This window comes from Brachionichthys hirsutus, chromosome 22 (assembly GCF_040956055.1).
Source record: "Brachionichthys hirsutus isolate HB-005 chromosome 22, CSIRO-AGI_Bhir_v1, whole genome shotgun sequence".
NCBI classification, from domain to species: Eukaryota; Metazoa; Chordata; class Actinopteri; order Lophiiformes; family Brachionichthyidae; genus Brachionichthys; species Brachionichthys hirsutus.
In genome coordinates, this window is record NC_090918.1 from 3,388,911 (window position 1) to 3,413,445 (window position 24,535).

At 47.3% G+C, this 24,535-nt stretch overlaps 1 protein-coding gene across 1 annotated transcript in view; it reads left to right on the plus strand.

Annotated features, from left to right (window-relative positions):
- Positions 1 to 21,560, plus strand: part of mpped1 (metallophosphoesterase domain containing 1) — a 40,819-nt gene extending 19,259 nt beyond the window's left edge. The window contains exons 4-6 of the mRNA XM_068755319.1: positions 15,593 to 15,708; positions 17,701 to 17,814; positions 21,442 to 21,560. Of these exons, the coding sequence (XP_068611420.1) occupies positions 15,593 to 15,708; positions 17,701 to 17,814; positions 21,442 to 21,560 (349 nt within the window). The remainder of the gene's footprint in view (positions 1 to 15,592; positions 15,709 to 17,700; positions 17,815 to 21,441) is intronic.
- Positions 21,561 to 24,535: the final 2,975 nt, after the last annotated feature.

Genomic DNA, 24,535 nt, shown 5'->3' on the forward strand with positions numbered 1-24,535 from the left:
AAGAAGTTCAGGTTTATAGGCTGATTTCCTTCCTTCCTGGAAGCCGTTGGCTTCACTTCATTTCAGGATGAAACCCAATTGCAGGTTCTTAGATAAGTAATCTGTCAGTGTGAATATTTTTACCTGGATGTTGTGTGGTTACACACCTCCTGTCTTGTCCTCAGAGTCAGTGACAATGAAGGGAAATGTCTACAAGACAGTGGTGAGGCCAGCCGTGATGGACGGCTTAGAGACAGTGGCTCCGAGGAAAAGACAGGAGGCGGAGCTAGAAGTGGAGGAGATGAAGATGCTGAGGTTCTCCTTGGGAGTGACCAGGTTGGACAGGATTAGAAATGAGACAATAAGAGGGACAGTGAAGGTTAGACGTTTTCAGAGAGACCAGACTTTGATGGTTTGGACATGTCCAGAGGAGAGACGGGGACTATATCGGTTGAAGGATGCTGAGGATGGAACTGCCAGGGAACAGGGATAGAGGTTGACCCAGGAGAAGACACATGGACGTAGTGAGGGAGGACATGAGAGTGGCTGGTGTTGGGGAGGACGATGCAAAGGGACAGGGGGAAGTGGAGAACGTTGGGTTGCTGTGGCAACCCCTCACGGGACAAGCAGAAAGCACAGTCGTAGATATGTGGTTACAAACATGGACATGGGTTTTTAAAGAGAATCTCAATTCCAGCATCCAATCATCCATCCGTCTACACACTTTTACTAATTGCAGATCAAGCTCCTCCACTTGTGTGATACCGTCTGATAATCCCTGTAAAGAGTTGAGGGTCGAGTCCAGGGAGTCCTCACAGTGAACAGGCTCTCTAACCCCCCCCCCCCCCCCCCCCCCCCCCTCCCTCGTCACCATGACGGTGAGCGAAAGACACGGGGACGCACGCACGCATGTGCACATTCGTCCCGTCTCAACCAGTGCGATTTCTTCCAGACGTGTTTCCGGAGGTGATTACAGACCTACGCAAACTACGAAGGACTGACTGGATGGTTTATTTTGCTGCTTTGGGTGTTGATAAGGACCCAAAACCACCATAATAGCGTAGAAACATGGGAAAAGTGAGTTTTCCATAGTAATAATAATAATTAAGGTACTATTCTTGACTCCAACTTAATCAAGTTCTGCTGTCGCTACAGCATGAAGAACGCCGTACGACGTCACCCCACAGTGGTCTTGAAGTTCATCGCTGAAGCGGGCAGACAGATCACCCCCCCCCCCTTCCCTCCCAGTCTAGCATCGTCTTCATCGCCACACTCTGACTTAGTTGTTTCAAGTCTTTGATTCTTATAGCAAAGATGGCCAACTGGCTCCGGGCCAGATGGCAGCGCATGAGACGCTTTCCAGCCGACTACATTCTGCTTTAAGTCACCATCATTTGATTTTAATGAATGCCATATTTCCCCACTGGATGAAGGATTGTCATCTTAAGTTATCAAAGAAACACGCGGAGCCTGTGCCGGTGGAAGAGCGGCTCGCAGCCCACCGTCGGCGTTCCGGGTCCACCGAGCAGCACGCCGGTTCTGAGTTGTGTGCTCGGGGAGGAATGGATCTACCTGGGCTGTGATAAATAGATTCCAACCTGGTGCCCGCCGAGAAGCAAGCTGAGCAGAAGAAATTAAACTTGGAATACTAGACGCGACGTAGAAACGAAACCCTGGGGTGTAACGTTACGTGACAAAGGAAACGTAGTCAAAGGTACCCTTAAAAACTACAATTGGGTTCATGACAGTTATCCCACTAAATGCTACTCTGTGTTGGAACAAAGCCATCGGGCCGGTCCTAGCGCAGCCAGCGGCCGTTTAGGTGTAAAGGGGGAGGCGTCCATGATGGACGCCTCCCAACTTGGAGGTGATGTTTCTATAGTCTGCTGCAGCCGGCGGCTGAACTCAATCATGAAATCTGCTTTATGTTGTGGAATACTGCTGCTAATGTCGTAGCATGCTCGTAGCAAACGGGCTGTTTGAGACGTAAAGGGACACAGAGACATTCATCTGGGACTGGATGCTTTTCTGGGACTTCTCGCTGGAGCCCAGACTAAATTAACATCCGATTCACTCTGAGACTCTCAGACCCCCCCCCCCCCCCCCCCCCCTGGGCCCTGTCCTCTCCCATCGCTCCTCCGCTCCTCCATCCCTTCATCCTCCCATCTCCCATCTTCATGCCCGTAACCTTTACATTCCCACAGGAGCCAAATAAGGTAGCCTAGGAACATTGAACATTAATAAACGGATACTTAAAGGGGGGGGGGGGGTTGGCCTACTTTAACACCATCCCACCCTCTCGTGCTTCTTCACTCCTCCTCCCTTTACGTCTCTTTCTCCCACTCTTCTCCCGTTCCAGTAAGTGCTGCCAGCCTCGGCCCGGAGCTGAATAAACAGTTATGGAGCGGAGAGGAACAGACGAGAGGACATTTACCGTGTCGTTTCCCTGAAGGGATTTTCCTTTAAATTACCTGTTAAATGGCCTCCAGGGGCTTCAGCGTGCGCCGGTGTGTGTGTGTGTGTGTGTCTGTGTGTGTGTCAGCATTTGCGGGTGCTTGTGTGTTATGGCGTGCCACAGGGCATTCCCCTTCCATTTCACACATGCCTTCCCTCCCCGAGGCATGCGCCTTTGTCGAGAAGGAAAAAAATGAATTAAACTAATTCTGGCCGTATGTTCCTCCTCGCCTCAGTCTCTGTTCCCGCCATGCACACACACACACACACTTCCTACCACTCCTACCTCACAAGTTCATCAGTCAGCATTGATGTTGGGCATTTGACCACGGACGCTGCAAACAGTGTCCACGCTGGAATCGCACGCGATCTCAGCTTCTGTCTCCGTTTCTTCTCGCGTTTCTTAAAACCAGTGGATTCGATGATTCCTCGCTCTAAATCGAGCTTCATTCATTGGAGCAGCTCAGCACAGACAGACGTGCTTGTCGTGAAGCGAGGCCGATTAACTCGGATCGAGCCGCTTGCGTTGGAATGAGACAGATATGTTGATGTGCTGAAATTACGGCAGCGTTACTCGCTCGCGTTCTTTGTTGTGAGGACAGGAATTACAGAATTATACATATTTCTAGTTTATATCTTGTGGCCAATTCATTATTTACTTCTGGGCTGTGCATATGAATGTTAATGCAACTGTGCGTCTGTGCATGAATGTTAATTCTTACCTCCGCCAGGGAGGTTATGTTTTATATTTGTCTGTCTGTCAGCAAGATAACTCAAAACGTTCTGGATGGATTTGAATATAATTTTCAGGAAACGTTGATAATCTTACCAAGAACAGTTTATTCAATTTTGGTGATGATGCTAGATTCTGGATTAATTTTCAATGACATTGCCGGGGGTATCTATCTTACCACCGATTTTCATCCGTATCGGATCCGGATTGCAGATACTGTAGCGATTTGGATTTTCCAATTTTCTTATAATGGAGGCTTTTTCAAACAATCCTATCTTGTAAAATCTGCATTGAATTCAGTCACCACAAATCAGAGTCATAACGGGGTCCGACATGAACCATCATGAAACGTGTCTTCTGGATCTGATCCAGAATGAGTATTTTCAGGCTCTCCCGTTCTCTGTGTCATCCCTTATTCCCTAGTCCTATCATTCATACCTGAGGAAACACATCCAGGCGGCCTACAGTCAAAGACGCGACTAGTTAGCAAAGCGCTCAACGAACGCCAGGACGGGTGAACTAATCCGACTTTAAGGATCCAGCAGATGCTGCAGGAGTCCACCCGAAATCTTCCACACAATGTCCAGCATGTCCTCCGGCTGCACGGAAGTTTCTGGTCTCTGTCTGTGGGGCAGTTTATTCCACCGTGTCTCTTTGTTGCTGCTACTTGCTGTGGTTCTGCTGAAAATGTCTCCTAACGTGTCTTATAACGTGTTTTGATGGATTTGGTGAAGAACTGTTCGTTGGTTTTTTTCAACCTGCAACGAACCCCTTCAGTCTGACCGACCGACCGACGGGACTTTATTAGAACTCCATGTTGCCGCCAAGCTTTCAATGCGTCAAAAAGCTTATCTACGTCCTGAGTTAAGCGTTTTAATCTGTTTTATGACAATTCAGACAAGGAACAGTTGATGGAGACCTCAAAATGAAAAATAAAAAATCCCATCATAAATAACTAATAATAATAATAGAACACGCTACTAAATCTACGTTTTGACGGAGGACCGCGCTGCAACAAAAGCAGGCTGTACGTTCACGCTTTGCTGTTCGGGCGCCGACGTTTGGCTTAAACGTTACTGCAAAGACGCTACAGAAACGGTGCCATGAACTTTTCAAATCACTTTGGAATCTTTGGCCTCTGGCGAGAACTAATGATGTTTGTTGTTTTTACCATTTTAAATGAACGTTTGACTTATTCAGCAGTTTGACAGGATGCTGCGGAGTGACTAGATATTAACAAGTGAATTTTCATTTCTGGTGAATTGGTCCGAACACTAAATTATTTTTGCTTCAAACAGCAACCACAAATTGTTGTTTCTCTATTCATTAAAAATGATCGGTGTGTTTTTTAAAGTGTACAGGCCACGCCTTTCCCTGGAGTGCAGCTCAGTACATCCCACCTCCGTGTGTCCCTTCTGCCATGCTGGCAATAGGCTCACAGTTCTTGCCACTTGCCCCCCATCCCATCCCGGATTTGCCCACTCCACCTCGCCGCCCACCCGAATCCGGCCTTTTTCCACTTCCCGTGAACAAGCGACTGGATCTTGACGATTTGCCTAATCTCCACAGTTCGAATGCTGAAGAGGAAGAGAGGAAAGGTTTTTTTTATATTGTCTTTCTGTTCTTTTCTTCTCCTCTTACCCCCCCGGCCCCCCCTCGTTTTTCACTCTCCGCCGGAGAACTTTGAAATAATTTGCGTCTCTTGTTTTTTTTACACATTCTAATTTCCAACTAAATGGGACATCTGTTTGAGGAAAGGAAGATTTGCCATGGTTGCCGAGGCAACTATCATTCTGAAAGGAAAGGGAGGGGGGCAAGTTGTGGGAGAAAAAGAAAAAAAAAAGTCCAACAGCTTTTATGGATAGATTTAGTCTTTGGTGGTGTTTTATCCCTGCAAGACAAACAGCTCTCTCCTCCTCCTCTCATCTTCTCCTCTCAATCATGCCTCATCCCACTTATCCCACCTCCCACTGTCTCTGTTCTCACTCAGGGCACCATATTCCTCCCCACTGTCCCCGTTTCCCTTCTTCCCCCCTCGTTTTTCTATCTGCGGCATCATCAGAAATATCAGAATAAAATCTGCCTCCAATTAGAGGCCTAACCCCCCCCCCCCCCCCCACTCCAGCCCCCAGCTGCCCACCCCTGACAGCTCTTCTGCTGTCTGAATCGTCTCTTCAGCTGTGCTGAAGCCCACCTCATACTCCCTGGTAATTGGTCATTATTTAGAACAGGACGGGGACAACTGCGCCCCCCCCCCCCCCCAGTGCTTCTAAATGCAAGTTAAACGTCCCTTCGTTAGGGCTGCGCTGGCAATAAGGACCGGTGATGGAGGAGGAGGGAATCCTATCTCACGCTGCAGACCAGACAAGACACGACGGAGAAAGACGGCGTCCTCCTCCTTCTAACGACGTTTCATGGAGGCAGGGAGTCTGAGCGGTGGAACGCAGGCGAACCGGCGCTGGGTCTGTCTGGATTATGGAGAAATCTGCTGCACCCGGTCGCTGAGGGACGGGGGGGGGGAAAGGCATTAGTCTAAGGCACAGTCGTTCTTAATGGAAGCATATTATACATTCTTATTATCAATACTGATATCCCCCCCAAAAAACAATCCGTGGCTGCAGCTGTATTTAATGTATACAGTAATGTATAATGTAATGTAATTGCTGCAGTGAAACTGAGCCCGTTTCCCTGCTTTCACAATGACAACATTTCCTGGACCAGTTCCTTGTCTGGGTCCATGCCATGACTTAATGGGGACTATTCCGGTCCAATACCCATCCTCCCACCAACCTTTATGGGGTTTTTTTTAATTTATTTTTTTCCTCACAAAACAAGAAACATGAAAATATAACCTCCTTGGCAGGAGGATGACTTCCTGTCAGTCGCCGCCGGTCAAGCCTCAGTGAAATATCATCTTAAATTAACGGTAATATATTTCACAACCAAAGTGGTCCCTGGTACAGCCCGTTTACGCCCACAGGATGACTGCGTGTGACACAGCCACCTTTTTTACGAGCTGTTTTATGAAAATAGCTCGCTCAGAAATATTCTTGAACGTCTCTCACTCACAGGCCCCCATCGAGCTCGAGCATTATGCTCCCTACGGGGTTAAATTTGGCCTCCGATGTCACCTGTCTGGGCACCTGTAATCACACACACACACACACACAGCATCATCCACCTGCTGCAGCAGGGGAGGGGGGGGGGGGCTTACATGGCGCTGAGACCATGTGCTCATCCTCACCCAGCGTGCTCTAAGCCGCTTCAGAGACTTCAGTGGGCGCACCTTCCATGCTCTACTCATCGGCCTTCATCCTTCCATGCTCTACTCGTCGGCCTTCATCCTTCCATGCTCTACTCGTCGGCCTTCATCCTTCCATGCTCTACTCGTCGGCCTTCATCCTTCCATGCTCTACTCATCGGCCTTCATCCTTCCATGCTCTCATCGGCCTTCATCCTTCCATGCTCTACTCATCTGCCTTCATCCTTCCATGCTCTACTCACCTGCCTTCATCCTTCCATGCTCTACTCATCGGCCTTCATCCTTCCATGCTCTCCTCGTCGGCCTTCATCCTTCCATGCTCTCCTCGTCGGCCTTCATCCTTCCATGCTCTCCTCGTCGGCCTTCATCCTTCCATGCTCTCCTCATCTGCCTTCATCCTTCCATGCTCTACTCATCATTTCTACACGATCCTCCCTGAGAAGTGAATACTTTAGCTCTTTTGAAACATTCTTTGCAATGCATCTCAGCCGATTAGCGCTTTGCTAACGTTTTCCACGTCGCCTCCCCCCCACCCCCAGTGAGAGTCGTACTCCGGCGGGAGCTCATTATCTCCGGGCATGAAGCTGACTGCAAGGGTCCCGGCTGATTTGTCACATCCCAGTTCCCTCCCGTTGTTGTGCCCAGCAGATCGGGGGGGGGGGGGGGTGTCGCTGCGTGGGTGGAGACAATCGACTCGAACTGCCTGCTCTGGGGAGCCACACAAAACGCTTTCCTATGGCCCGAGCTTCTTCCTGACAGTAACTCCTGTCAGAGTGGGGCGGCGGCGAGTCGCGTGATGCTTGCTGAGAGCTTTCCGTGTGTCGTTTGTCATGTCGCCGGTTTCATTTACATGCATTCTCCTTCACGCCTTTAAATTGTTCTGTGAAATGGAAATGGTCGACGGGAAGAGCGTCATCCAAAAAAAATGCATGAGATGGGCTGTGGAAGAAGGAAATGAGCAATGAAGCCCGAGATGTACGATTCAATCGCAAATCTTTCTGTTTGTTGGCTTCATCTAAGAGTCTGAATCAAGCCATCCATGAGGCTGACTTTAATGTACTTATTATTCTCTATCAGCGTTACAAGCACAGCTGGAATTTGTGATTTGTTTATGTTAGAGCGGGTCGGTAACCTAAGGCACGCGTGTCACGGCTGGCACGGCGGTTCTCCGTGCCCAGTGCATTATTACCATAACATAGCCAACAATAGCGCCGGCGCTACGGTCGTAGATAACGGGTTAATAATATTTTATTATATTTAACACCTTACAAGAAATGGATGACATTAAAAAATGCTAATTCTGTCGACAAGCGCCAGTATCTTTGGCTGCTGTGCATTCCGGCGTTAATTTCAATATCTCGTCGCCGTCACTTTTACGACTCCCTAGAAAGGTGCATGACCGTAATAATTTTGAGAAATGATCAGTAGGTACAAATATATTTCATGTATATTTTTAAGAAACCCTGCAATTTATGTCCTATTGCACTTGGAGCAGCCTTTAGACAGATCCGTCATTGGAAGCTGAGTGTTCTGCAGTCTTACTTAAAATTCTATTCGAGCTCAAAAGCACTATCAGTGCAGAGAAATGTGTTTAAAATGATGCACGGCGCATCTAGAATGTCTTGTCTGGTGCGATTGTGCAGTCATAAAAACCTGAATATTCCTTATGAAGGTTTGATTCCGCGCTAAATAAATCAACAAACAGATTGATCACGTTCCCTGTGGGATCAGATGTTCTTAAGTTGGGGCGTATGACAAGACGCCCTCTCTCCCTGGAGGGGTGGTGGTGTGGCTCTCCTGACATCAGAGCGATAGACAGAAAGACCGAGCGACGGATTGGCTGTCAGAAAAGCAGACGAGAGCCGGAACAGGGGATTCAACTATTCATCTGTCACTAATCCTGAGCATGATTCCTTCCCTCTGTTTGTCCTCTATGTCCCACTTTCCCCTCCGAGTCTGTCTCTCTTCCGTCTCTCTTCATGCGCGTGGCATCTGTGTCTCATCTCATTTCAGTTTCTTTTTCTTTCTTTCTTTCCTTCACTGATGGCGCCGCATCTTTCTCTTTGACTGGCTGTAGTATTCCTCACCCCAAAAGTCTCCCCCTGTTTGTTTCTTACACACACACCCCCCCCCCCCCCCCCCCTCATTTCTTTTCTAGAGCAGACCTCCACTTCTCTAGATTCTCCTCTACCAGCATCTGTTGGCCTCTGCTTTTACTGGTAAAAACAAACAGCTAATTGATAAGTTACAAATATAATCGGTCAATAGCTCTAATCATCATTCCAGCCCTAAACTTTCTAGAAGGCGTGCGCTTCTTTTTGTGACCACAGACAAACACGCACACTCTCTCTCTTAGCCTTTCTGTGTGTTCTCTCACTGTTTCTTTGATGAAGATTTCTTGGTCTTTCTGTGTGTGTGTGTGTGTGTGTGAATGGACTGATGTCCCCACTCTGTCTCCCACAGATGGGCTCTGTGATGCCAGTTTTGGCTGGACAGAGTGAGGCGGTGTTGGGACGAAACAAATCCACACTCAGTGAGACGGAGCGGCAGGCTGGACAGACTCTGTCTCCTCCTCACTTCATCTGTCCCTCCCGTTCCTCCCCATCTTTCTTCATCTCTCTCAAACTTCCACCCATGACTGTGGAATTCATTATTTGCTGTACAACAGTGAAGTTTGTCTCTAGCGCGCTTGCCTCCTCTCACTCCATGTCTATGTCTCTCACCCCCCCCTCAGCATCTCCCGCTGTTAGGAGCGGCCCCCACTCGTGGGCTGATTCGCATGTTTGCTGGCCAACCATCAGATATCAGAGTCTGTAACAAATTGGGAATTGACTAGTTTGTGTCTGCTGTCGTTCTTCTAAATTTCGTGTGAATATTTAAATTGAAGAACTTTCTGTCTTCTCCCTCAGCCCCTCCCTGCTGTGCCGAGTGGGCCGACTAAGGCTAACTCTCACAGGCTTGCCTTGTGAGAGGCGTGCCTGCAATGTTTCACCATCTTGTAGGATTTCTTTGCCTTTTTATAACATGATAATCAAAGCGCCGGTGGCTGGGGTTGTCTGAGGAAGCGTCTTCCAACGGTACGCGCGCACGTGTCGGTCAGACATGACTTGTAGCTTCACGATTGGTCTACAAAGTCCTGTAGGCGTGTTCGACGGAAAGGTCAATTGGAAATGAGAGCGAACTCGCAAAACACATTTATTTCACAAAAAGAAATCAGAATTGAGCATCACGCCCTTCGGTGTGAACGCAGCCATAGTTAGCTAATACTTCAGGTGAGAACTGTAAATAGCAGCGGTAAGGCTGAATATGTGCTTTGTGTTGGGATCAATACTTCAGCCATGGAGCTGTAATTACCAGTCAGGTTGTTAAATAGTCTGTTTGGTGTCCTGTAAAGCACGTCTGTCCTTCCTGCACGGCTATTCTCTCTTGTGTTTGGAGGGAAATGCTCTGATGTCTTAGGGATGTCTCAAAAGCAAGAAGTAACATCAAAGGACACTGATTTGAGGACAACAATGGACAGATTATGGACAGAGAACATGGGTGGTTTGAGCGGGGACTGTAAAATCAATAAAACAACCTCTCAATAAAGGTTGGGGGGCTTTTCGGAGCAGACGCTAGGGTTCCTCATGAAGGGATAATAATAATAATCCTCTGCCGGAGGAGGAAGTTAGGACTCCAAGCTGGGGTTAAAGAATCCTCGCATAAAGAGGAAATTAAGCCGCAAATAAGAGAGGAGAGCTCTCCTGTAGGCCGCTGAACTCCACCCCCCCGGCATGTCCCCCAGGCAGTTATTAGGGTTGTTAAGTCGTGGATAGTTAATTAGATCTGGCAGAGGTGATCACGGCTGGCTTCTTCCACTGCGTCGGTGCTTGTAGTGATCAGTGTGAGGCCTGGGCTCCTCGTTACGCTGGACCTCGTCACGTTCATCCTCTTTAATGCATCGCACCTCAGCAGCTCATCTTGCGCTTGAGTGTTCACTCGCTCTTATTCTCCTGCGTCTCGTTGAAATCATGTCAAACCCCCCGGTTAGGAAAGCAAAAAGCTTGTGATGGGAGGACATTTGTTCATTTCCCTGCAACCAAACAGGAAGGCGGTGGTGACAGATGTAGCGATAGCAACATCAGGAAGAGCTGGAGAAGGTGCGGGGCGTGAAGGCAACAGTGGTGCCAGTAGTGATCGGGGCACTAGGGGCAGTAACCCCCAAGCTGGGTGCATGGCTCCAGCAGTGATCGGGGCACTAGGGGCAGTAACCCCCAAGCTGGGTGCATGGCTCCAGCAGTGATCTGGGCACTAGGGGCAGTAACCCCCAAGCTGGGTGCATGGCTCCAGTAGTGATCTGGGCACTAGGGGCAGTAACCCCCAAGCTGGGTGCATGGCTCCAGTAGTGATCTGGGCACTAGGGGAAGTAACCCCCAAGCTGGGTGCATGGCACCAGGGGCAGGTGGCACCCAGCATGACTCCAGATGTGTGCTGCTGTAGGTGCAAATAAGATAATTTTATGTTCACATATTTTAGATGCTGAAGAAAAAAAACTGCTTTGGAACTTGCAAATAGCTCAGACATTTTGGTCTGACCTATGGTTTGAACCTCAGCATCGCTTCTTCATGAGCTCAGTCCAGGCTGGATGAGACTGCAGCCGCCCCGACAGCGAGCCGCTGCGCTGCCAGCAGGTCGTTGCCCCGCTAACAAGGAGAAATGAAAAGTGAGCGAGGAGGCGATAGATGGAGTAATATGTCGAGAAGAGACAGAGATGGAAGAAAAAGGAGGAAAGGGGAAATTGAGGATTTGATATTAAGAAGAACAAGAAAGAGTGAAAGAAGGGCGAGGAAGGCGTCTGTGTCTTGCAGCACTCAGCAGAAGCGTTCAATGATTCATGGCAGAACTCAGTCAGACACGCACGCCATGCGAGGACCCACAACGTGATAGACGGGGGCCCCAAAACGTCAGCAGCGAGAGTGAGAATGCTTTCTAGATGAAAGGAGCGCTTCATCAAAGGATGAAGATTCAGTCATTATCCGCTCGGACATGTTTGTAGTTCAGCAACACAGCTGCATTTTCCTACACACCTGGAAGATTTGTATTCTCCCCGTGTCTGCGTGGGTTTTCCCCGGCTTCCTCCCACTTCCAAAAACATGCAAATTAGGTAAATCGATTTCCTTAAATTGTCCACGGTGTGTGCGTGAGTAGTTGTTTGTCTCTTGTGTGGCCCCGCGTTACGCTGGCGACGCATTCGGGGTGTACTCCCACTCTCGGCCACAGCGAGCTGGGAAAGGGAAGTCCCGTGAACCACAAAGTGGAAAAGCAGCAAAAAATGGATGGATATTACTTATCCACTTGTTCTAAACGAAGTGTGAGCGTGCGTGTGCGTGCGTGTGTGTGTGTAGGTGTGTGTGTGTAGGTGTGTGCGTGTGCGTGCGTGTGTGTGTGTAGGTGTGTGTGTGTAGGTGTGTGTGTGTAGGTGTGTGTGTGTTACATTAATGGCTTGAACATTGTTTCTCTCCCTGTGTGCTGCCTGAAGCTGCGCCTTTAGGTGCTCGAACACAAACATCTGTTTTTTTCCGTTTTAAAACCCAACGTATCCGGACGCAGCGCATCAACAGAACGTTCGCCTGATTCTCTTCCCCACCACTTAACACAAATCATTGGTGCCATTCTAATCCCTTACCTTCATCCGATATTTTGTTGTATTTTTCAAAACCATACAGCGCATATAGTTGTTGTTTATATAATTTGGAGTTTGAAATAGAGGAACTTGTTATGTTTATATATTATGACAAATAGGGGTGGGATTAAATAAGTTTTCTTCTTCCCACTCCCTTTCAGGCTGAATTGACATGTTACTTATTACTTATTATTTATTGTTTAAACATGGCTAGTGCGATGTGGCACGGGTTGTTTTGTTTGCTTTTGTCATTGCCTGAAATAAATAAATACCTAACCTAACCTAACCTTACCTGATAAGGGGGAGGGATATTATCCGTGGAATTACATTCAGTTGGTCCCTGATTTGCCGGACAGATGCAGGAGTGGATCTCGCACAAGGGGGGGGGGGGGGGTCGCTAGGGTAATTTCCTCACCAGAGAGAGTCTGTTTTTAGCAGCTGCAGACACCCACAGTCGCTGTGGACGCATTGTCTCAGTGGATGCTATGACGAGGACATAGCAACAGCTTTAAATGTTTTTTTCCCATTAACTACAAAGAGAGCCAAATGTTTTCCAAAGGAAATTTTTGGAAATATTCCAACTTTCCTCTAACAGTAATTTCTCTAAATGAACTGGCCTTATTAACGTACCGCCTTTCTGTTGTGACTGACCACTCAAATTGCTTTGCAACACAAGCATGCATTCACCCATTCAAGCCAGCATTCACCCATTCAAGCCAGCATTCACCCATTCAAGCATGCATTCACCATTCAAGCATGCATTCACCCATTCAAGCATGCATTCACCCATTCAAGCCAGCGTTCACCCATTCAAGCACGCGTTCACCCATTCAAGCCAGCATTCACCATTCAAGCCAGCATTCACCATTCAAGCCAACATTCACCCATTAAAGCCAGCATTCACCCGTTAAAGCCAACATTCACCCATTCAAGCCAGCATTCACCATTCAAGCCAGCATTCACCATTCAAGCCAGCATTCACCCATTAAAGCCAGCATTCACCCGTTAAAGCCAGCATTCACCCATTCAAGCCAGCATTCACCATTCAAGCATGCATTCACCCATTCAAGCATGCATTCACCCATTCAAGCCAGCATTCACCCATTTAAGCCAGCATTCACACAGAGGTGGAATGGACGGGATTTTTGCCGTGTCGTGAATGACTATCCGCGTCACAAGCTTGCCTTTGAAAGGCCGTAATGTTTCTTTTGCAGTGATGTGCAGATGTTTCTGTCTTAAACGGCTGCTGAGACACACCGGAGAGGCGTGTCTTACACTGGAGGCCACGCCCCGCCGGTCACGCTGCGACGGCCAGCTACAGCGAGGCGGGACAATCCGCTCATAGCAAACCGTCTCAGGAGAAGAAGAGCTTGATGCAAATCGTGCCCAGGCAATGAGAGCCGGAGCCATCATGGAAATGTGTCGATGGTCCATTTGAGAACTTCCTGAGTTGGACTTCGCTCAGACGTAAACGTCCCATTCTGAAGTCTGGACATTTTAATGCACAGTTGATGCTGCTGTTGTTGTTGTTGTGCAGCAGCAGCATGCATGCTCAGTCAGCATCTTCACAGAGACGGTGTTCATAGTGAACTGAAAGCGACCCCCCCCCCCCCCCTGCAGGAAGAACCTAAACACTGATTTGGCTGTGAATAATTTAATAAAACATGCAGCGCTCCAATATTGAAGTGGAGCTGCTTTATCCACCGATTGAAGCGTCTCATCACTTGTTCCCTTCATCCTCGTGAATCTTTCTCTCTGCTCATGCATCACTCTCATTGCGGGGGGGGGCACTTTACTCCTGCCCTCTCTTCATCCCTCTGTTCACACTGACAGAATCACCACTCGTTTCATTTTAATTGAGATGCTCGCGTTGAGCCGGACATGAATATTACATTCCGCAGGCTCTATTAAAATGCTCAGGCCAGTAGAAGTGTTTTAATATTTGCTGTGTGAATTATTGAAATTGTGTCCGCCAGATTATTCATCATAAATGTTTAGTCATTGATGTTGGCATGGTGATGGAATTTTAATCACCGGCTGAAACGGGCCCTGATTTTCCGTGCTGGACGGTGGACAGGTTCCTATCGTCAGGCCTTTCTCGTGTCCTCATCTGTCTTCCACGTTTCCATGCACGTCTTTCTGAAACACGCACACACACACACACACAGAAAATGACTATAAAATCTCCTCGTCTAATGTTCCGCTCAGCACAGACGTGTTCGGCAGCAGCCGCGCCGATAAAGTTGCCGTTTCAAGCGACTGAACTCAGCCATTTAAAAAAAAAACAAAGGGAAAAGGCAGCAGCAACAGACGCTGTCGTCTGTGGTTGCACACACACACACACACACACACACGCACGCGCGCTATGCTGGAGAGGAAGATGGATCGGAGTACAGATAATAAGTGACATGTTAATTTTTTCTCTGTCACTCATGTCTGAGGCGTCCTCCATCAAAGTAAAAGGAAATGAGCCCCGGCCATCAAGACTCTCCTCTTCTTCCTCTCCTTTTCCCCTTCCTCCTCTTCCTGCCGCGGAGCGTTCCAGAGTGTGACTGTCATCAAGGAGATGTTTAATGTAAATTCCTGCTCTCCCTGTCTGCCCGTAATGGGATTTGTTTGATTCCTCCGCATCGGATAGAGCCCCCCCCATGAGGGTTTCATCCCAAATGTCATAGTTACATTGAAGGTTGGTGCGGTGAACAGAAAGAGGTGGGGGGGGGGGGGGGTGAAACGCTGTTTACTCATGTACATCTGACTCAATAGTATCATAAAAGATTATGTTATATTTGATTATTTCACACAATAGTTTGTGTTTCTTACAAGAGGAACACGAAAATGTGTTTTGCTCTGGATTAAAGCGACGCTTTGTATCTGGACTAATGGCAAATGGGCTTTTGTGACTGGTTGAAATCGTGCATTCAGGTGTTAAATTCACTGGATAGGAAAATACAAAAATGGCATTTTGTATTTGTTATAACAGTAGTCCCTCGTTATAACGCGGTTCATCTTTCGCTGTTTCGCGGATTGTTTTATTGCAATTTTGCATGTTTTTTTTTACAGTGCTTGAACGCGCATCGTGTTCCGCTGCAGCACAGCCACGTCAAATCAGGAGAGAATGGACCTTTCAACAGTAAAGATTAACAGTTAACAGAAATTATTATTGATCCACACAAAACAGAACAGCTACGTGTCTTTAGATATCTTGGGCTAATTTCATGTTTTAACGCTGTTCGCTAACTTACCAAACATCTGTCCTCTCACACAAACTCCGTGACGGAAGAAAATGACGCGTCGGGTTTAAGGGTTTTTACTGACAGCTCATGTGTCCAATAGCATTCAAGAAAGGGACCAGAAACGTGAGTTCACGACAGCTGACGTGAATTCTGCATTCAAAGTGTCATGCATGGCGTGTGTGTGTGTGTGTTTGTGTGTGTGTGTGTGTGAGTGTGTGTTTCGGTCAGTCTTTTAACAACACAATGCGTGTGTGTCACTGTGTCTGCAGGCAGCCCTGGTACTATGGCTGGGGCTTCAACCTGCCGCGGGGTCAGGCTTTGCTGGACAAGTGGAACCAGGTCCCAGACAACACAGATATCCTGGTGACACACTGCCCCCCACTGGGTGAGACATGCGGCGCGTGAAGTCTGCTAATGTGCACTCAGCTTATACATACACACACTGCTTGTTCATACAGTGCACACACACGCACACACACACCCAGGAGCTGCATTGGTCCTGCAAGGGAGATTTGAGATTTTCAAACGGTGATGCCTGCTTTGACGAGGAAGAGATAAAAGAACACGATCGCCTTTCAGTCAGACTGCTTGATCTTCAGAGGTAGGGCGGTTTCACCAGGCACACCTGAAACACCCCAAAACACTCCAACACCCCGTCAATACACCATATATGGTATCTGTTTACATCTGCGCCTGGAAACGGCCCCAACAGCACCATAAATCTGGCCCTAATGCTTTTCACCTACTGACAAGTAGTCACATATCAATATACTGAGCGTAGAAATCCTGCACGGGTCTATAGCAGGTGCATAAGGGTATGTGCACACACACACACACACACACACACACAAACACACTGTTTTCTTGTGTTCTGAAAGACAGCAGAAATGTCGCTGAGGAATCGTCGTATTTAGTGGATGAATCAAAGAGAGGTCTGACTGGGCGGTTAGCTTAGCCTGCGCCACCTGAAAACACACTTTACATTCAGAGGCGATCATTAGCCTACTTATTGATCACCTCTGCAGCTCATGCATGCCTTCACATGCGTTCAAACATCAAGAGATGCTGTCTCCAAAGCTAGCAAAGCCGAGTGGACAACCTGCTCAAAATGGGAAGTCCATTCCTCTAAAGCAGACATGGGCAAACTAAGGCCCGGGGGCCATATATGGCCCGTTAGGCTTTATAATACGGCCCGCCGAACTTGTCCAAATAATATCATTAAATAAAATGTTATTATAAACCTCATTCATTTTACCTTTTTCCCTGTAATGCTACCTGTAAAGGGCTAAATCCTTTCATGTAATGGCTTTTACATGTCATTTATATTAGTTCACACAAACACTCCAGCCTGGCCCGGCCCCTCTGTCAAATTTTAGAACCCATTGTGGCCCGCGAGTCAAAACGTTTGCCCACCCCTGCCCTATACCCTGGCGTACTCCTACTGTGGAGCTGTCCGAGGTGCTGAAACGCGCCGCTGTTGTTTTGTCATGTGGGGGGGAAGCGTTGTTTCAGGGGGCCCTCCAAAACAAAGCGGCGCGTTTCAGCACCACGGACAGCTCCACAGTAGGAGTACGTCAGGGTATAGGGCAAGTCCGTGTCACTGAAACGGCCAACTCGCCTTTAGGAAGGAAACATGCAGACGGCTGTCGATCTTTAAGTTTTGAGCAAAATGACGTGATACTTTTTGAAACGACTTTCTTTTGTTCACTTCACTTTGATCTTTTCTTCTGCTTCTTTTCATCCCCGTCTGGGCGGTGTGACAGACAGCAGGAAAGATGGAGTCCCAATCATTTTATATTCCTGGCTTGATGCTTTTATTGACTCAGCATCCGCAGCACTCCTTATCTCACACACGCCATGCTTCATCCTTGTCACACACTGAGAAGCCTACATCTGTGTGTGGCTGTGATTGATCTTTATTTTCTATAGCTGCTTCCTGCGAGGGTTTTTTTTTTTTTTTTTGTGATGTGCCGTTTTTCCATTAGACGAGGAGTCTTAAAAGGACAGCTTCATTCTAAAACGTGATTTATTGCTTTGTGAAGACAGATGAAATTCCTAAGCTTCGTGGAAACGCAGTAATGGGAATACAGAAAATAAACCCAACACTGTCAAACATCACACGGTTGCCATTAGATACATTATCAAAATGTGGATCATTACTTTATTGCTGCCAGTTTGTGCAGGAAGGATTAAACTGGTAATTGTTCTGTTCCCCAGTCGTTTTTTTTAATTAGCAGACAAATCTGACGTAAACATTTAAGAAAGGAGCCTAAGAAGAGACATGTAATATGATTAACTGTCTTTAAGCGCACTTTGAGTGAGCCTTCGGAGGGCAACACCAGGAGATACCTTTTTTTTCACTGACTCTCCTGTACAGGTTTCCTAGACTGGGTCCCCAAGAAGATGCAGCGTGTCGGGTGTATGGAGCTGCTGAACACAGTCCAGAGGAGAGTCCAACCAAAGCTGCACGTGTTCGGACACATTCATGAAGGTGCGTGTGAAGCAATCCTTTGTGTACAACAGACAGTCAACAAAGTTCAAAGCACGCGCTCGTTGACAGACTTTCATGGTTTCGAGACTTCTACGTCTTGAATGTGATTATTTTCTCCTGAAAATCCTGATCAGACGCGTACATCTGCATTTTGCATGTCAAAAAGATTTCCAATTTAGAAAAAATATATAAATAAATATAGAAATGTATGTTTCATCTTTCAGGCTTATTTACCTCATTATTAGGAATATTGGTCGCCGTAGTCACAGCTTATAGCAATTATACCATGACAGTCATTTTTTATTAAATTACAGTTTACGCACTGTAACTATGCAGCATAACCTCAGAGAAAAAGAGAAACCGTTACCGTACTATTCCTGGAAAAAGTGATTATGGTATAGATTTTATATTTTCGTATGACTGAACAGACGCATCCCCATCAGGTCTCCTTTTAGGCCAGAGAGGGCACAGAGGTCATCTCCGCTGCATCTCCGCTGCATCTCTGCTGCATCTCTCCTGCATCTCTGCTGCATCTCTCCTGCATCTCTGCTGCATCTCTCCTACGTCTCTGCTGCATCTCTGCTGCATCTCTGCTGCATCTCTGCTGCATCTCTGCTGCATCTCTCCTGCATCTCTGCTGCGTCTATCCTGCATCTCTGCTGCATCTCTCCTGCATCTCTGCTGCGTCTCTCCATCTCTCCTGCATCTCTCCTGCATCTCTGCTGCATCTCTGCTGCATCTCTCCTGCGTCTATCCTGCATCTCTGCTGCATCTCTGCTGCATCTCTCCTGCATCTCTGCTGCGTCTCTCCATCTCTCCTGCATCTCTGCTGCGTCTCTCCATCTCTCCTGCGTCTCTGCTGCATCTCTGCTGCATCTCTCCTGCATCTCTGCTGCATCTCTGCTGCATCTCTGCTGCATCTCTGCTGTGTCTCTCCATCTCTCCTGCATCTCTGCTGCATCTTTGCTGCATCTCTGCTGTGTCTCTCCATCTCTCCTGCGTCTCTGCTGCATCTCTGCTGCATCTCTGCTGCATCTCTGCTGTGTCTCTCCATCTCTCCTGCGTCTCTGCTGCATCTCTGCTGCATCTCTGCTGCATCTCTGCTGTGTCTCTCCATCTCTCCTGCATCTCTGCTGCATCTTTGCTGCATCTCTCCTGCATCTCTGCTGCGTCTCTCCTGTATCTCTGCTGCGTCTCTCCATCTCTCCTGCATCTCTGCTGCATCTCTCCTGCATCTCTGCTGCGTCTCTCCATCTCTCCTGCATCTCTGCTGCATCTCTCCTGCATCTCTGCTGCGTCTCTCCATCTCTCCTGCATCTCTGCTGCATCTCTGCTGCATCTCTCCTGCATCTCTGCTGCGTCTCTCCATCTCTCCTGCGTCTCTGCTGCATCTCTGCTGCATCTCTCCTGCATCTCTGCTGCGTCTCTCCATCTCTCCTGCATCTCTGCTGCATCTCTCCTGCATCTCTGCTGCGTCTCTCCATCTCTCCTGCATCTCTGCTGCGTCTCTCCATCTCTCCTGCATCTCTGCTGCATCTCTCCTGCATCTCTCCTGCATCTCTGCTGCGTCTCTCCATCTCTCCTGCATCTCTGCTGTGTCTTTCCATCTCTCCTGCATCTCTCCTGCATCTCTGCTGCGTCTCTCCATCTCTCCTGCATCTCTGCTGCATCTCTGCTGCATCTCTGCTGTGTCTCTCCATCTCTCCTGCATCTCTGCTGCATCTCTCCTGCATCTCTCCTGCATCTCTGCTGCGTCTCTCCATCTCTCCTGCATCTCTGCTGCATCTCTCCTGCATCTCTCCTGCATCTCTGCTGCATCTCTGCTGCGTCTCTCCTGCATCTCTGCTGTGTCTCTCCATCTCTCCTGCATCTCTCCTGCATCTCTGCTGCATCTCTGCTGCATCTCTGCTGCATCTCTCCTGCATCTCTGCTGCATCTCTCCTGCATCTCTCCTGCATCTCTGCTGCATCTCTGCTGCGTCTCTCCTGCATCTCTGCTGTGTCTCTCCATCTCTCCTGCATCTCTGCTGCATATCTGCTGCATCTCTCCTGCATCTCTGCTGCATCTCTCCTGCATCATTCTTGTGGTTATCAGGGTGAACCCGATCAGGAATTCGCTTAGATTTTTATATCAGGAAAGATGAACTTGAAGCAGTTATTTTCATTAATGTGGAAAATGTAGAGAGGAAATATCAATCCAGTGTTTTGTATTCACGTATTCCAAATCTGAAAGGACCAACGCAGAAACACAGCATTCTGTTCCAAGGGATGGTGAAAGTGGCACTTCCACTTAAAAAGTCACTGATGGTGCAAAGTTAAATAGTGATGCTTGAGAACACTTATGCTCAACCAACTGGTAGCACTGTTGCACGTGCCATCTGGAAGAGACGTCGGTCCAAAGTGCCATTTTGAGCGGAGATTCAACTGTAGTGGTGTCAGTGTCACACATAGCTGAAAATGGTTACCAAGCGCAGATATTTAGTTTTTATCATCTTCTGATTTGATTAATTAATGTATTCATTTTTTTATTAATGCAGCCTCATGGTAGTACGGGTAGTGCGGTTAGCAGGAGTTAACTTAGCATTGCCAGTTTCTCCCCTGTGCCGGTCCCAAGCCCGGATAAATGCAGAGAGTTGCGTCAGGAACGGCATCCGGTGTAAAAATGTGCCAAAATTGAACATGCAAATCATTGCAAATAAGAACGTCACCAGCACCGTTGTTAACCCACAAGAGGCTGCTGGAGACTGGATTACTGTGGGTCGAAGACGGAGACGAATAAGAGGAGGAAGACAGGTTCATCAGCAGCGAGAGAAGAAGGGATGGAATAGTTTAGGACTGAGATGAGGTACTTGGAATGTTGGGATGGGAAAAGCTAGAGGCAGAGCAGAGGTCAAAGTGGTGGAGGCTGAAGAACGAAGAGTGTTGTGTGGCTTTCAGAGGCGAGGTGAGAGGTGAAGAGGTGAGACAGGCTCTGGGTGGGCAAGAGAGGCTTCCAGAAGACTGGAACGAAACAGCTAAGGTGATCAGGGAGACAGGTAGGAGAGGACTGGGTGTGTCCTCTGGAAGGAAAGGAGATAAGGAGACCTGGTGGTGGAACTAGGAAGTGTAGAAGTGTATACAGGAAAAGAGGTTGGCTAAGAAGAAGTGGGACATTGAGAGGACAGAAGAGAGTAAACAGTAGTACAGGGAGATGAGACGCAAGGCAAAGGTCAAACAGAGGGCATCTGATGACCTGTATGCCAGGTTGGACAGACAGAGAGACAGAGATGGGAAGGATGTTCAGCATGTTAGAGTGATGAAGAGTAGAGATGAAGGTGTTGACAGAGGCCAGTAGTGTGTAGGAAGATGGAAGAAGCATTTAGAGGAATTAATGAATGAGGAAGATGAGAGAGAACAAAGGGGAGTAGAGGCACCTGTTGTGGACCAGGAAGTGACAAAGATTAGCGAAGGTGAAGTTATGAAGGTAATGAAGAGGATGCTTTTGGACATTAGTCGGCTGAGAATGTCTCTCATTTGAATATGGTCCCATTTGTGGTTTGCACACACGATTTTGCATCTTGTTTTGTGTGTGTGTGTGTGTGTGTGTGTGCTGACAGTGTGCAGGCGCTCACCTCTCTCTGCACCACAGGTTACGGGATGATGACGGATGGCACCACCACCTTCGTCAACGCCTCAGCCTGCACCGTCAACTTCCTGCCCATGAACGCACCAATCGTCATCGACCTTCCAAACCCCAGGAGCACATGACTAGAGGAAGCTGGCCATCAGGAGAAAGGAGCCAGAAGATGAACTCTGTGGACGAGGCGGACGGATGACTGTAAATATAACGCAGGCGCACGCCTCACGATGGACGGGACGGACCGTGGGACGGACGTCCCCTTGTGATGTTAATCATATGTCGTGTGCCGTCATTTCTTCATTGCAGCCGAGTGTAAAATCAGAGTAACGGATGAGCAGAGAGATGCTAAATGGACATTATCCTGTCTTCTTTTACTGCACCGACAATCTGACGGAGCTCTTGCGGAGTCAGGAGACACCAGACGTCCCTGTTGACCTTTTTTTTTTACTTCATTTAAAGTCTAAATTCGAGCAGTGAAACCAAACCAAAATGTTGACGCTGCGATTTTATTCTGTCCTGTTGTTTTGCCCTCCCTGTTTACTTCTGAGTTTCTTCCAGGTCGCGCTCTTTGGACTTGTTTTATACCAGTGCTACATGCGCTACCTGCTAACGCTGATCCCAGACAGCCGAGCTAACGCTTTCCGAGCAGCCGTCATGGTCTCAGAGGGGGAGGTGGAGCATTTAAAACTTTTTTCGGGAGGAATTAATCTGTATTTAAATGTACTGTAAATGGTCTCTGTAAATGTTCTCTGTCAGTGTAATGAAAAAAAGTTTCCTTGAAGATTTCAAATTTCTTGCTATGCTTTGAAATCTCTTGTTCTCTTTCCTTTATTTCCTCGTAGCGTAACGCTTGCTGTGGGACGTTCTGCTCAGCCCTGTTTGGCGATTCTTAACTTTAAATGTCCTTTAGCACTTTGTCTGTGTTTTGCAAGGATAGCGTGTCACGCTTTAATCCCGCTGCTCCCTGGGATTACGTATGAACGTTCCCTGAGGCTGCAGCTAATTCTTGTCTCATCGGTAGACGGGCGTGCCAGCTGATGTCTCAAAGATTCCAAATGGGCATTGGAGATTAAAAAAAAAGACAGCTGAAGTCGGCCGTCTTTGGATAATGGTGGGGAATGTAAACATTCACGTTCTGTGTCTGCATTATTTGGTCATGTTAGTGCAGATTTAACTGGGAACACACCATAGCTTGGTTTGTGAACGTTACCTCTTTCATTGACTAAAAGACATGAGTGTGATTTTTATTTTCTATAGCGACGCAGACAGCACGTTGTAAATGAGTAATAATCCTGCTGAACAGGCGTTCTGATCGTCGTTTTACGTAATCGGCCACTGACACGCGACACCAGGTTGCATTTCTGAACATTACCGTAGCAGGGCAGATGCGTTTTGTTGTTGCTGATGGTCCCTGGTGGCTCAAAATGCTGCAGCTGAAACACACAATGGATGCAAAAAGAAAAAAAAAGAATAACTGGAGGAGCAAAATGTTTGTTTGAATGTGGCCTAATAAAAAAAAAAAAAAACATAACACTGACCGATGCTGCAGCAGTTTCCCAAACTAAAGCGATATTACTTGCACCATGATGATTATTACTTTGATAGAAGTGTAGGTATTTAATTCAGAGTAAAAATACATTGAATTATGCAGCTGCGGCAGCACTGCCTTTCCAATTACCCATCTGTGATGAGCAAATAGAACAACAACAGCACAATAAAAGATTTCATCATTAAACAAACCAAGAACCCTAATTGACGACAGTTAACAGCTCCGAGTAAACATTGCATTTCGCCAGCTTTATCATTGGTGCATATTTTTAACACAGAAATTGGAAGGTATTTTCTTTTTCTTCTGTCAGGTGTAAATTATCTCTGCTCAACGCCTTCGTCGTTCATTAGAAGCAAACAAAAACGAATGAATGGCTCCGACTGGATCCGAAGACGATGCTCTGCTTCTTTGCTGACGCAGCAAATATCACGATATTATCACGACTAATAGTTACCTGTTTCAGTTTGAGCTAAGCCACAGATATAATTTATGTCAATTCAGCTAAATGTTCCGAGGGATGAAGAAAGGGAGCGGAGAACCACCTTCCTTTGATGCTTTGCTTCAGTAGCCGTGTTTTCTATTGCTTTTTTTTTTCCTGCTGCACTTCTTGATTTATTTATTGAGGCATGCTTAACAGAGTTAAGGATTTCTGCTACTCAGACAATCTGCATATGAAGAATTTTGTTCCAAAATCAAATGTTGTTTGAACATTTTTATTTTTATTGGCTGTACCTTACGACAATAACAGAAGGTTATAAGGTTCAGGTCTGTTTTTTATTTTTTTTTAATGGATGTATAGTATTTTGGAATGAAAGTGTTCATATGGGAATGTGTTTTGTCATTGTTGCTGCTGACTATTGCATTTATTTTTAAACCGTGTCATTCCTGGACACACGTCTAAAGATACAAAGTATCTTTCTGTCTTCAAGCCGCTGGGATTCCGCCGGCTCTGAGATTATTCGCTGCTTGAATAAAACCTTAATGTGACCAGGGCATCATGCTTCCTTATTCCTGTCCTTTATTCTCTCCTTTCATTCTTACTCAAGAGAAAAAGAAAAGAGAGGTGGCGACGGAGCTTCTCGTTCTGGTTCTTCCCTTTTGTTCAAATCAAAGGTATTGATCCCGGAGCCCAGAGTGAATTCCCAGCAGCTCAAGCCTTCCCGCTTCGCCTCCGTTTGCTTCCACTCCTCTGCACATTCTAACATTCTAACCCTCGTTCAAATAATTACATTAGTAATCCCAGAGGAATCTGGGTAATTTATTCGCAGACATCGTTTTACTTTGCCAATAACTAGCTTTCATATACTCTTGTCCTCCTCCAGCGCCCCCCCTCCTCCCTCCTCTTTTTTCTCACTCTTGCTCTCCAGCCACAGCACCGAGCTCTTTTTCTCAGTTCTAATCATCGCTTTTCCGTTTCCATCTGTTCCTCCCTTTCTTATATAATGATTCTCAGCTCGGCACACTTTTCTCTCCCGGGTGCTGCCGTGGCGTTCCCTTTGAGCGCGTGGCGGGCAGCCGCTGCCTCCCTTCACGCGTTCCGCCTGAACAAAAGAT